Here is a 13,390-nt window from a genome sequence, read left to right as displayed (position 1 = left end):
ATAGGACTCCTTAAAAAATCTATTCAAGGCCTATAGAAACATCTCCATCTGTACAAAAACTTTTGTTACTCAAAGACACACGAGAATTTCACAAGTGACATTTTCCAGTATATTCCACTGTATACATACTGCTGCACACTACATGATGTATTTACAGCATAAGCACAGCTATAGGACGTACGGTAGGTTTAGTAAATGTATGGAATGATTATTTATTGTCTTCCTCTCACTTCTCCACGATGCTCAGTCTCTTTGACTTTATGAATGCCATCCCATGTGTCCTCATGTGAGTGTTCAGGTTTCCCTCCGTCTCGAAGACCTTCCCGCACACTTTGCATTTTGTGTTTGGTGTCCCGTCGTTGTTCTCATCTGTAACATCTAGTTGGTTTTCTCTTTGACTCTCCTCGTCTTCCTTGCCCCTTCCGCTGTACCTGCCGAGACCCTGTGGCTCCTTCAGCCGATGGACGATGAACAGGTGTCTGGCCAGAGAGCGGGGGGATGTGTAGCAGAGTCCGCACTCCTGACACTGGAAGGACGAGCCGTTGGACTTGTGCTGGGGGATGTGCTTGTGAAAAGTGGCAATGTCCTCAGTAGTGACGCCACACACGGCACATTTGTGAATTTTGAGGACGTTCACCTTGAGTCTTTTCAAAGGCTGTGAGTCTGAGCCCCTAGAGGTCATTGTTGGAGACCCTGTTTCTTCATCTGGCTTCCTTTTGGGGCTTTGGCTCTGAGTAAGAAAATATAAAAGGTAAAGTTAGGTTACAGTTTGGCCACATAGTGCAACACAACAAACTAAATTTAGCGACACAGAGGATAACTAGACATGCTAACTAGACCTGCTAATGCTGCTAACAACATCCTCTGTCTGCCTGAACGGACCAAACTCTGTGGACCCACTTGATTCCATGGGGGAACCTTGGATGTTCTCTGTCTTCTGGACCCGGTTCTGGTGAGCAGTCTGGGAGTGCAGCTGCTATGGTCCTTATTATCATCATGCTGCTGACTGGACCTGCTAACAAGACCACGCCGCTAACTAAACCACGTTGCTAACAGTACCATGGTGCCAACGGGACCATGTTGCCAAGAGAAATCTCATTGCTAACTGAATGTCACTGCTAACAGAATCATGCTGCTAACTGGACCATGTTGCTAAGATAACCTCACTGTCATCAGAACCACTCTGCCAATAGGACCATGCTGCTGTAGATTTATTTCTTTTTCACTTTTGGCGCCTTGTTTCTGTATTTTTGTTGCAAACTTTGAATAATTCCCAGTTTGTGTTAGTTTAGTTTATGTTAGTGCTTGCATTAAGTGTGTAAATTATTGCCAAACTGAACATTTGAGAATCGTGCTGCTGTTGTTCAGCGTATTGTTTTGCACTATTAGAGACTAGTTTGTATCTTAGATCCTTATTTACTGTTTCCTTTTCCAATTTATATTTTTGCTACTGTTGGATGTAACTGGGACCCTGTGTACACAATTTCGTTCCACCTCATGTACCACATGAAATGTGAATTACAGTAAAGAACTTGAATCCTCGAATCCTTGAATAAAGCAGAAAAGCAAACGACAGAACAAAAAACTGGTTCACAAAACACAAAATGGAACAAAATCCAGCTAAAAAAAAATTAACAACAAGTGGTATGCTGATATTGCGTCACTGAAGGATTTGAATCATAAATGTTTGTAGTTCTCAAGACGAGTGTTTATCTGGACTGGAATTTGATGTGGCAACCCAAATTTCAAAAGGAAACTTTTTTATGCCTTAATGTAGCCACGCACCAAGATGGAAGTCAGTATGCAACTTATTTTTCAAGTTTTCATGCTCACAACATGCACGGATACTTGGGGAGTGTTTTTTTATTATTTGCTTTGTAATGGGGGACAAAAATGATAACGACATCTGGAACAAACTAAAACAAAAGCAGAATACAAATCTATTAAAAAACAACAAATGTGGAAAATATAAAAACACAAAATATATAAACGGATAAAATTATTATTTTTTTTTATTTAAAAACACAGCTACAGTGACATTTTAAAAATAATGAAAATAAGTGTAGGCATTTTAATGTAAAACAACAAAATAAGGAAAGCTTTTGAATCGTCACAACAAATAAAGAGAACATGAGTTTCAAACAACTGAAGCAACTTAAAGTAGTCCCCAAAACAACAACACCAAAAAAACTAAATTAACTTCCAATAACTAACATCTCATAATGCTTTTTGTCATATTTTCTGTTGTGTTGTCAAAGTAAATGTAATGGTTTTAGTTGATTTTATGCCATCGTACCATCTGCCTGTCTGGTGCAGCGTCCACATCCTCAGTCTTTCCTCCTTTAACTCCGTGCATCAGCTGGATGTGCTGATCCAGCAGCACTTTCTTAGAGAAGGGCTGACTCAGAGCTGGACAGAGACTGTTACAAAGAAAAAAAAAAGACAGTGTTTATGACAAAAACAGTGATTCCTACATATACAACATGCACTTAGTGTTCTCCTAAAGCAATGGCTGCACAGACAGTGGCAGCAGCAGCTAGCTGTAGGACTTCATATGCAGCCTAATTCACTTCCAGCAATAATTTCAGACCATTTCTGATAACTATGTATTATAATACTGACGACATTGTGAAGGTTTATAAAATAGCGTTTGCATGAACCGCTATTCAATTTTAGAGATTAGAGTTGTTTCAAGACAGCAGAAATCCACTTTGGTCTTGACCCCACTCTGATAGCCATTAGCTTTTCAGTCCAGTCAGAAATAAAGTCTAATTCTTAGAAAAAGGGTAATTCAAAGCACTATCTACGACAAGTATAATGCTAATTTCTCATAACCTTTCCACAGAGAGCCATGTCTAATAATCAAATCAAGCTCTTTAAACTAAACTGAATCAGTGTAAGTGCTACAGCTAGATCCTCTTCAGATTTATTACACACCATTATAAAGAAAGTTGGGATGAAAATGGATCCAAAACATGCCTCTTGATATTTAATAAGTCTGCAGGACAACATACAGCTCATTACAGATTTCAGGTCATCAGAGGAGTAAATGTAGCTTTGTGGAATTGCTTTTTTTAATTGATTACCTATGAACTATTTCCAGTCCAGTAAACTAAACAGCCCAAAGCATGACAACATTTAAGTGAATAAGTACCAAAAAAAGCAACATTACACTCATTCCATTGCCCCTAAATAATAAATACTGTTTCCCAGTTTTGACAAATGTTCCAGAAATTTTTAATTATGAATCGGACACTCAACACACAAACTCCTTCAAATATTACTACTTTTGCAAAGCTCACTTATAGTCAATGTTGTTCACTCAATACTGCCCAGCCTGAGCCCAGGCTAATCATTATTAGGTTGTTGTGTTTCAAGTAGGGGTGCACTGATTTATCGGCCCCGATTTCCTTAATTTTGGGAAATCGGAAATAGGCTGATACTTGCATGAGTAACCGATTTTTAACGATTTTTTAGTTTTAACAATTGTCTGAACTTCATTTATACTTCAGAGCACTACCCCATGGCCAGTCAAAACAAGTTGGTATTGTTTCTAGGATATTGTTCAAGGGTACGTTTTTCAGTACAATCATATTGGAAAATTGAGAGTGCATTGTGGCCTTATAACACTTAGTGTCGCTTATAAAACAAAATCGGTATCGGCCAAAATCGGAATCGGCAGGGCAGACTTTTTAGAAATCTGTGATCGGCCAGAAAACTGCACTCGGTGCACCCCTAGTTTCAAAGCATTTTGTTTTGTATTTAAAGGCCTGGTTTGACTTCCCACTAGATTTGAACAGTTTTGAGAGGTGAACTTACCTTTATGAAGTATGTTTGGTTGAAGTGCACAGCTAAAGATATGTGTCAAGAGTGTAAGAAGCAAAATAATGAGACGTGTTTTAGCAATTAAAGGGAGTTAAAACAGTAGGTGTGTGTACTCACGAGCAGGTGTAGACCTTCCGCAGGCCCTTGTGTTTCAGACGGTTGTGTCTGCAAAGACTGTGCGAGGAGCTGAAAGACTTGTCGCACTGGCGGCATGGGTGTTTCTTCAGGATCTGCAGTTTGAAAAGGAGAACAGTGAGTATATTTTCAAAAAGCACTGAAGGCGTTAACTTAAAAAAAATAAAAGCAAGTATTAGGGGGATGCTGAGTTTTGTTATGATTAATACAATATGTGATTCTTTTTTGTTGGAGCAGGACTTCAATTTCTTGGTTATCAAGCTGGACGAGTTGGTGGTGAGAAGTGATGGAGACGTAAAAGGCCACAGATGTTTTTCACTTACTAAAATCAAATGTTATAACTCATATTACCATGTGTGTGTGTGTTAAAGAGTTGTTTCTGTCTGGATCAGAGTGTTGCATAAGCGTGGAGCCTTTCATCCAAATAAGCAAAGAGGCTGCAAGAGTCGTCTGACCTTGCCTTTGTCTGATAACGATTATAAAAAAGACGCTCTTTTAGGATCTCGGTGAACAGACTTGGAGACGAAGCGTCAAACATTTGCCTGCTTGTATTTCATCCTCTGTTCCATCTTGCAAGATTAAACCTGGGATAAAAAAAAAAGATCTACCTCTCCTGTGTGGCATAATTATTCAGAGCTATTACAAGAATAATATGAAATTGTCTTAACAAAAAAGTTTTTAATGTTCTCATAAACACACACTAAACATATTCCTGAAGTAAAAAACAAAAGCAGAGTCATGCAGTTAAACAGTTCCTGATTTATAAAGCTCCATTCACCTTGCCGTGTTCTTGCCTCATGTGCGTCAGAAAGACCTCCCTGGAGCTGAAGGAGGTCTTACACTCTCCACATGTGTATCCTGCGCTGAGGGGCTTCTTCATGTCAGCTGAACAGTTCCTGTTGGTCGTCTTTAATGGCGAAGGCTTTTTTCCTCCTTTGTCTTGAATATTGACATGTCCTCCATCTTTGTTGTTGTTGTTAAGGGGGATGTTACTCTTGGTGCTGTTGGAGTTAGTCGGCTTGGTGCTGAGGGGGAGGTTGACACCCAGGTTTGGTGGACCCTCTACGGTCTTCAGGGTTCCATGAATGGTCTAAAATTAGCCACACAAGCACAGTTATACCTTTTTAAAAAGTCATCATTATGACCTTTTAAACTTCACGAACCCCTTCAAGACAGAAATATCATCACTTTGATTCTTGGATGTATTTTATCTTAGCTGTAGTCATGGAAAAAATAAAGTTTACCCTCTTTCAATTCTACAGTTTTAATAAAACACAACTAATTTGGGCTTTACCAGGACTTGACACTATTTAAATATAACCTCAAATGTACAAAAACACACAGCAGGTTTCTCCACATTTTTATTCAGTAAACTAAAACAAAATGGAAAGTCTTTGTGTGGAAAAAATTAGTCCGCCCTTGTTGCTTCCAAAAGATTTAGGCTGAAATGAGGCAACCAGGTGCTGCTAATGAATCATCAACAAGTGTGACTCCTCTGTAAAGAAGGCACGTGTTGACACAGTGCCAAGAGGTAAAACACCAGCGATGTCCTTAAAGATGCAGCTTCTGTTGCCATTCATCAATGTGAGAAGAGTTGAAGGTAATTTTCAAGCTATTTGGAGTCCTTTATTCTACAGAGAAAGAGATCCAAAACAAGTTTCAAACATTTAAGATCGTTCTCAAACTTGCCCAAACAGGAATTAAAGCCTCCGCTTTTTATGAAAATCCATGGCAGCACAACTTTGACTGATAAAGTTGCATTTGAATGAACTATGTGACTTTTGGAACAATGTTTTTTCACAGGTGAGACTAAAGTAAAGATGTCTGACTATATTCCACATTGTCATGTTCAGTAAAAAAACAAACGCAGCATATTAGCACAAACACTTTATACTAACTGTGGACGATGATTCGCGTTTGTTTGCAGCCACAGGATCTAGACACCTTACAATTCCTCTTCAGACCAAAGTATTTTAGATCAAATACGAGGTCAGTCTGAGAGCTGAAGCATGGGCCAAACTGGGTCATGATGCAACAAGACTATTATCCCAAACCCAGCAGCAGATCTACAACAAATGCATGAAAAATACATAACTAAGGATATTGCAATGGTCCAGTCAAAATCCAGACCTCACCCTGATTGAATGCTGTGGCAGCACCTAAGAGAGCTGTGCAGAAACCAGTGTCTACAAACCTGAATGAACTGGAGCACTGCTGTGAAGAAGAGTGGGCCAAAATTCCTCTTCAGTGAACAGAGAAACTGATAAAGTCATTCAAAAACGACTACTTCTAGGTACTGGTGCTAAAATGGTTCAATACGTTTTTGAATCATGGGGTGGGATTAGATTTCACAGCATGTTTTTTTTATTTGTTTTGTTCACTAAATGAGTGGAATATGTTCTATATTTATGTTTGATAATATTTGAAGATATTTAGTACTTGATAAGATCATTTTTATCATATCCTGATGTGTAAAACTAATTGTAGAGTTCATAAAGACATTTGTTATAAAACGAAGGAAGGGCCTACCTTGATGTGATCCAACAGCAGCTGTTTCTGTGCGTAGTGCGTGGAACAGTCGGGGCATTTAAACACTGAAACTTTGTGACTGAGGACGTGCTGATCAAAGTGCGTGCAGAGCAGTGACTGCAGAGTGAACACGGTATCACACATGGAACATTTATATATCACCCTGAAAGACGAGAAAAATGGTCAAACTTAAAAAAAAAACTTTGCAAAATGTACAAGACTTGAATTAGCTCTGCAATAAAAGCACAAATGATACATTATGCTTCTTATCTAGATGTCAGATTTTAATTACCGGTATCCATGCAATTAATAAATAAATGCAAAATTCTCAAACCCATGATAAAACCCATATGCTGAAAGAGCCAGAATAAAGCGTCAATACAAAAGCAGCTGCTTCAGAGCCAGAATGTCAGCAGTGCTGATAATGTTAGATGGTGCATAAGGTCATTGAAGGTCACAATGTGGAACAAACAAGACAAAGTTAAGCCACCACATCTAAAATCCACTGATGAGGAAGTCACAATGATTTTCCATGCTAAAACATATCAGACATGGATTTTACACTTGGATGGAAACACCTGATAATGTGGAGGCTTTGGAACAGCTTTAGATTACAGCAGCTGGATGTTAACACCTACTTGGGCTCTGCTGCCTTCACTCCTGGATGCTGTGTGTACGCATGGGAGTGTGTTCCAGGTGCAGACTTGAAGGCCATGGGGCAGAGAGGACATTTGTAGAAGATTTCACAATGGGCGCTTTGGATGTGAGACTTGAGAGTCGCCGCATCGACGAAGATCACACTGCAGTGGATGCAGCTGGTGGGAGAAACAGAGGAAAATTGACTTCACTGTTCAGCCTAAAATAGTTTAACTGGTTTAAGCTCATTCCATGGATCTACTGGTTTGTGATTTTCATATTTTTCTTGTTTCTAGTAGCCTAAAGTTTTGATTAGGTTTCACAATCTCATTCTTTAAAAGGACAATTTTGTTGGGACTTATTCATTTTCTATCAAAAATAAATAACATCATCACTCATGTGCAAATGCAACATTACTGTGCAACTCAAGTAGACATACATTTCCAAAATACTTGTACATCTCACAAAAAATAGGTTGTAATTTACTTTCTCAGAGCTGCAACACATTACCAGTTTGACAAAACTTATTTTCCGATTAATTTCTCAGCTAAGAACATAAAGAACAACACTTTCACCAATAAGATCATGCAAATTTTCCATGTCTTCAAACAAAGTAATACATATATTCAAGTATTTGTTCAAATATGAGAAAGGAGCAGTAACATATCTGTGGGAAACAGTGTAAAAAATGAAATGTACAGTGAACTGTGGATAGTTTTACAACCTCTCATATGTTGATGAGATGAAACATAAAAAAAAAAATCATTTGTTTGTTCTCCAAAAAAATAATTTACTCATGATTTCAGGTTGGTTTTATATTTTTACGCAACTTAGATTTTGCACAGCAACCATTTGTTTGAGGCTCAATTTTTTGTCTGCATTTCTGCCGTGAACAGGTGATGGTTTTTAATGTAAATATAACATCTTTGATATTGCTCCCCTTAACAAATAAAGCAAAAACAAAAGCTAATTAAAATTATAATTCTCATATTTCTTTGAATATTTAAGACATACATTTTCTGAATTTCAATAATAAAAAACAATTTGTGTAAACTGTATCTCAGGACAGGCATTTTTGTTTGTCCTGGTTTTCATTGAGATGGACTCACCGATAGCCGACTCTGCGGGTGTAGTGCAGGCAGTTCTTGGTGACGTGCGACTGGAAGTGGACAGAGCGACAGCTGGCACCACACTCAGGGCAAATATAAGGAGACTTGTGCTGGTGGATTCGCTGGTGTGACAGAAAGCTGCACCGATTTGGCAGAGGCATTTGGCAAATAGTGCACATTTTCTATGAGATGAATAAAAATCAAAAAGTGAATTTTAGTTTCAAGATGAGACAGGCATCATTGTGCACAAAGTGTCTTTGATCTTACAGTTTACTGTACTTAAAAAAGTCTTGTCATTTTTGTTAATGCATTTTTTTCCTACTGCAACTATTTTACATTTTGGGATGCTGGCTGCTTTTTCTCTCAGTTTATGTACCTGACCATCACATCATGTTGTGCAGTGAATTAAAAATAAAAAATGAAAATGGACAAGTGAAGTGAAATGGACATGAGAAGTGTCTGGAGTCTTTTTATGCCTCATTGATTTCTAGGTCAGAGTTAAATGGCTTAATACACAAAATCCTCTGAAATAGATCAGTTACTGAACTGAAATTGAGTAAAAACACAGCCAGTGTCCAATAACTTTAAAATGCCTTCAGAAAAACTGCAGGAAAAATGGCTCAAAACAACTTGAAGGTTTACAAGAAAATCCTTGAAGAAATATAAATACATGAGGAATGCCTTGAAACTTTTGCAGTTTCACAGTCACATGCACACACCTGGCTACTGGATTCTGATGCTTGCTGATAGTGCATGGCTAGTGAGATGTCATCCTGGAACATTTCGTTGCACTCGGAGCACTTGAAGCTGTGCCGGGAGAGCTTTGATGAATCATCCTCCAGGGGCATGGCTGCCACAAGAGGAGCATTGCACGGAGATGATATGACTCCAGTTTGGTGATCAGTAACTTTTCCTTGGATCTTTTCTGTAGGTGCCTGTGTTTGAGAGGTAGACAAAGTGGGTGGTGTAGCTGAATTTGTTGTACTAATCATCTGATCTGCAGGAATAGGTTTTAGGATTAAATGTGAGCACTGCATGACCATCCCTTTGTCCTTGTGGCCTCGGGCATGAGACAAGAGGCTGCATTTATTATAAAACACCAGACTTTTGGCACAATGATTGCAGGTGACCTCAATTCTTACACTGCGGCGCTCATAGTGTTGTGTCAGGCTCTTCTCAAGAGCAAATGAATCTCCACACTCCAGGCACTTGTAGCCCCGGGAGGGTAAAGAGATACAGGCTGACCTTGGTGGAGAGAGGTTCGGGACATACACAGGTAGAGGATTCATGCTACTCAAGACTTTATTGAATGCATCCACCACTGAGCTTTGGGAGCTGGTGAGCACTTGAACCCGAGTGACTTTCTTTGTGACTTGGCTGGTGAGAACTGTCTGTTTGACTTGTGGTTGTTGGTGCTGGGGTGGTTTGGAGGAAGACATGGTCTGCTGAATTTCACAGGGAGCAGAGGACATTGTTTGAGGCAGCAGATTAAGGTTGCTAAGATGGACTGTCTTTGGCACAAGTTTGGCATTAGCTAGACTTGTCGCAGGCACCATGACAGTCTGTTGCTGGATGGCATTAGCAGCTTTCAAGATGGCACTACTGGCACTTTGCACTGATGCAGCAGGAATGACGGTTGCTTTGACTGTGGTGTTGTTGGCCAGTTTAAGGTTGATAACTTGCGAACCAGCGGACTTGACTGCTGAGACTGGCAGAAAAGCTGTTGCCACAGGCTTAATTGTCATTTGCTTTGTTAATTCAATTGATGACCCCCCGCTGGTAGCTACTACTGTTGTTGGGAACGTGGGCTTTGTGGGTGAGGAGATAATTGCATTGGTGCTAAGCATGATACACGTACTAGTTTCTATTTGTTTTAGACCTTCAGAATCAAAATCTGGGAGGACTCGTGTGACGGTACGTTTGATCTGTCCACACGAGGTTTTGATTGTTTTGATCCGAACTTTTGGGATGACTGGAGCAGTGTCTGTGTTTGAAGCAGGTGAATCTTTGCTGCTACTTTCGCTGGTGGCACCAGAGGGGATTTCTGGTTCTTTTGTTGGCAGCTTAGTTGCAAATTCTGATTCTGATACCTGTTCCTGTATTCTGTCTGAGTTTCTGGGATTCTCTTTGGCCTGACTAGGTTCTATCTGTAATGTGGGAGAAGGAGACGCAACCGTTTCTTCAGGATCAAGCTTTTTGGCACTGAGTGCTGCTATAGCTGCTATACAAGATGAAAGTTTCATCGAAGATTTGGCTTTGACTTGGGAAATACTGGACAAATCAACAAGCCCTAACCTTTTATCAGCATCTCTGCTGCCTTGACTTTGAGATTTTAGAACTATGTTAAGGTTATCATCTAGTGAAGGTGATGGAGGTGGTTTAGGGGAGTTAGAGCACTTGACAAGGCCATCTCTGCTGTTTTGATCAGGTTTGTTGTCTTTGTTTGTTTTGGGTTGAGTTGAACAGTCCAGTACAAACAATTTGGGATTTTGGTCCTCTGTATTATGGGAACTAAAGAAAGTTTCCACTCTTTGCTTTTCCATGGAATCATCTACCTCAATTTTGTCTTCATCATCAAACTCTTCAGCGCTAGATATTGGGCTGAACTGACTGAAAGTAGAGGATTGGTGGGTAAGTAGAAGCCCCTCCTCTCTGTGAGTTTTCCATCCATTTTTGGTGGAATGAGTTGGTAATGTGGGTAAGCAGCCATTATGAAGTCCATTACCAACAGAATGTGGCTGAAGATGGGAGTTGAAATCCCTATCTTTCTCAGACCCCATTTTATCCTGTTCACTTGGCTCCACATTTTGAATGTTCTTTACGATGACGCTCACACTAGTGTCGTAAGGGTTGCAAGAGCTGTTGTCCTCATCTTCAGGGGAAATCTCCTCGGAAATGGGGTGCTTGAGTTGTTCGTTATGTTCATCTTGATGACCAGATTCAATGGCAGCTTTAGGATCCACCATGTCAGGGATGTTAAACGCTGCAAGTAGGTCATCAAAGTCTGGCGTCTTCATGTCTCCCATGTTCCTTGTCCTCTTCGGTTGAGAAGGTCACTGTGAAACAGATGATTTCAAATAAGTGTTAATTATCTGAGGTAGTTTTGACAGGTCAAAAAAGAGTCAAATATGTACTTTGCAGCAGTGCATAGAATAAAGAAACAATTATTTTCCCATACAAAATACAGCTTAAAATCTGATGATAACTAATTTTTCCATAGAGCATTGTTGCTGCACATACAAGTATTCATAGTACAAGTAAATAGTTTTTGTCAAACTCTATAAAAATGATGAATAATAAGAAACCACTGTAAATCCTGTTTGTCTGTAAACTTGGGCATCAGATTAGACATATAAAATGCACTCTTTATTGTAAGATGCTTGACAAAAATGTTTTTTAGAGTCATTCTCTTTTTGATGGATGATTCATTGGCGGTTATTTAACCCTTAGAGACACAGTTTAAAACCGATTATATCGGGAGGTTCTCAAATGACTGCACCACTGACCAGAGTCATTTTTTTCATTTTTGTCATCTGTATTTTAAGAATGGCTGTAAAAAAAAAGATGTCCTCCAGAAAAAAAGTAGTTGACAAATGTGCATATGAATAATCCTTATAAAACCAACAAAGTAAAAGAACAATATGTATAATAATTTTCTTAACATTTAGTGAACATTGTTGATCTTTACAATTGAAGCAAATTACAATCAATAGACAATTTGAACTTGTAAATCAATGTGAACATTTTTTTAAACTGATGGCTGAAGTGGAATTAGGTACTCAACACCTTTTTCAATATTTACATAATTAGACACTGATTATATGAATATATATCCATCCATCCATCCATCCATTATCTTTACCTGCTTCTTCCTTTTTTGGGAGGTTGTGTGGCTCACTGGTGCCAATGTCCAGCAGTCATTGTGAGAGAGGTGGGGGACACCCTGGACAGGTCTTCAGTCCATCACAGGGACACATAGAGACAAACGAGACAAATAACCATTCACTCTCTCACCCACACCTAGGGACAATTTAGAGTTACCAATCAGTCTAATATGCATGTTTTTGGTCTGTGGGAGGAAACCGGAGTACACAGAGAAAACCCATGCATGCACAGAGAGAACATATGAAACTCCACCCAGAAAGGCCCTCGGACCAGGATTTGAACCGGGGCAACCTGCTCGCTGAGAGGCAGTAGCTCTACTAACTGCACCACTGTGCTGCCCCATGTATATGTATATACTGTACATATTAGGGGTTGAACGCCTACATAATTTTAAAACTCGGCATTAACATTATAAAACTCGAGTCGAACTCGAGTAGTTGATGACATCATAGGATCTCAAGATACAAAAATAAATAAATAAATAAAACCGCAAAAAACGTCATTTATTATTTACCAAAAAAAAAAGGCCAACAAAACATTGGGAGCGTATATTATGCTCCTACCATTTATCATAGTGCAAATAAGTCACAAGAAAACTAAAACTATTAGTCATTTTTATTAAGCTGCAAAAGTGAAAGAAATGTGCAGCAAAACGAAATTAAAAACAGTGGGGTGGACGACCACTCCGCACCACCGCCCGCAGTGTTGCACATTAGGTTTAGTTTTAGAGATTAATATGTTTATAGGTTTTTTATAGGTTTAGAGATTAATATTTGTTGCTTTTTGTTTGTGAAACAAGGCCAGAGGAGGCTGGTTCTGGTCCGGTTGACTGGACCCGTTGTTACACCATATTCTGTGACCTGCAACAGTGCATGCAACACCGCCCCCTACAGTAACAATATACAGTGGTCACAGAATATGGTGTAACACCGGTTCGCAACGAGCTCCAAACAGTCAGGAAGTTGATTCATTTTCTGTTTCCTTACGGTAGTTGAACCAGAAGATTCATCTTTACTGAAATATTTCCATACTATTGATGCATTTCTACCTGTTTGCCAAGACTGGGTCTGCTCTGCTCCATCCGTCTGGATCACATGACACGTGACACAATGACGTAACGGCGACATAATGACGTCACTACGAATACTCGATGTGAAATTTAAAAACGCGAGAGATGTCCTAGGAATTAATGTGTAGATTACTCAAGTAGTCTGTTAAAGCCCTAATATATATATATATATATATATATATATATATATATATATATATAT

The 13,390-nt window shown here is 39.2% G+C and overlaps 1 protein-coding gene across 2 annotated transcripts in view; it reads right to left on the bottom strand.

Annotated features, from left to right (window-relative positions):
- Positions 1-226: 226 nt before the first annotated feature.
- znf532 (zinc finger protein 532) overlaps positions 227-13,390 on the bottom strand; it is a 17,349-nt gene continuing 4,185 nt past the window's right edge. For both annotated transcript variants that reach the window (XM_037692227.1, XM_037692226.1), the window contains exons 2-9: positions 8,954-11,290; positions 8,235-8,416; positions 7,128-7,304; positions 6,490-6,652; positions 4,739-5,050; positions 3,943-4,055; positions 2,297-2,420; positions 227-730 (exon numbers count right to left, since the gene is read on the bottom strand). In XM_037692227.1, coding sequence (XP_037548155.1) covers positions 227-730; positions 2,297-2,420; positions 3,943-4,055; positions 4,739-5,050; positions 6,490-6,652; positions 7,128-7,304; positions 8,235-8,416; positions 8,954-11,260 — 3,882 coding nt within the window. In that variant the 5' untranslated portion in view covers positions 11,261-11,290. The remainder of the gene's footprint in view (positions 731-2,296; positions 2,421-3,942; positions 4,056-4,738; positions 5,051-6,489; positions 6,653-7,127; positions 7,305-8,234; positions 8,417-8,953; positions 11,291-13,390) is intronic.

The sequence above is a fragment of the Nematolebias whitei genome, chromosome 18 (genome assembly GCF_014905685.2).
Source record: "Nematolebias whitei isolate Nwh7 chromosome 18, NemWhi1, whole genome shotgun sequence".
Lineage (NCBI taxonomy): Eukaryota > Metazoa > Chordata > Actinopteri > Cyprinodontiformes > Rivulidae > Nematolebias > Nematolebias whitei.
The sequence above is the reverse complement of the archived record's forward strand: the minus strand, read 5'-3'. Positions and strand labels throughout refer to the sequence as shown.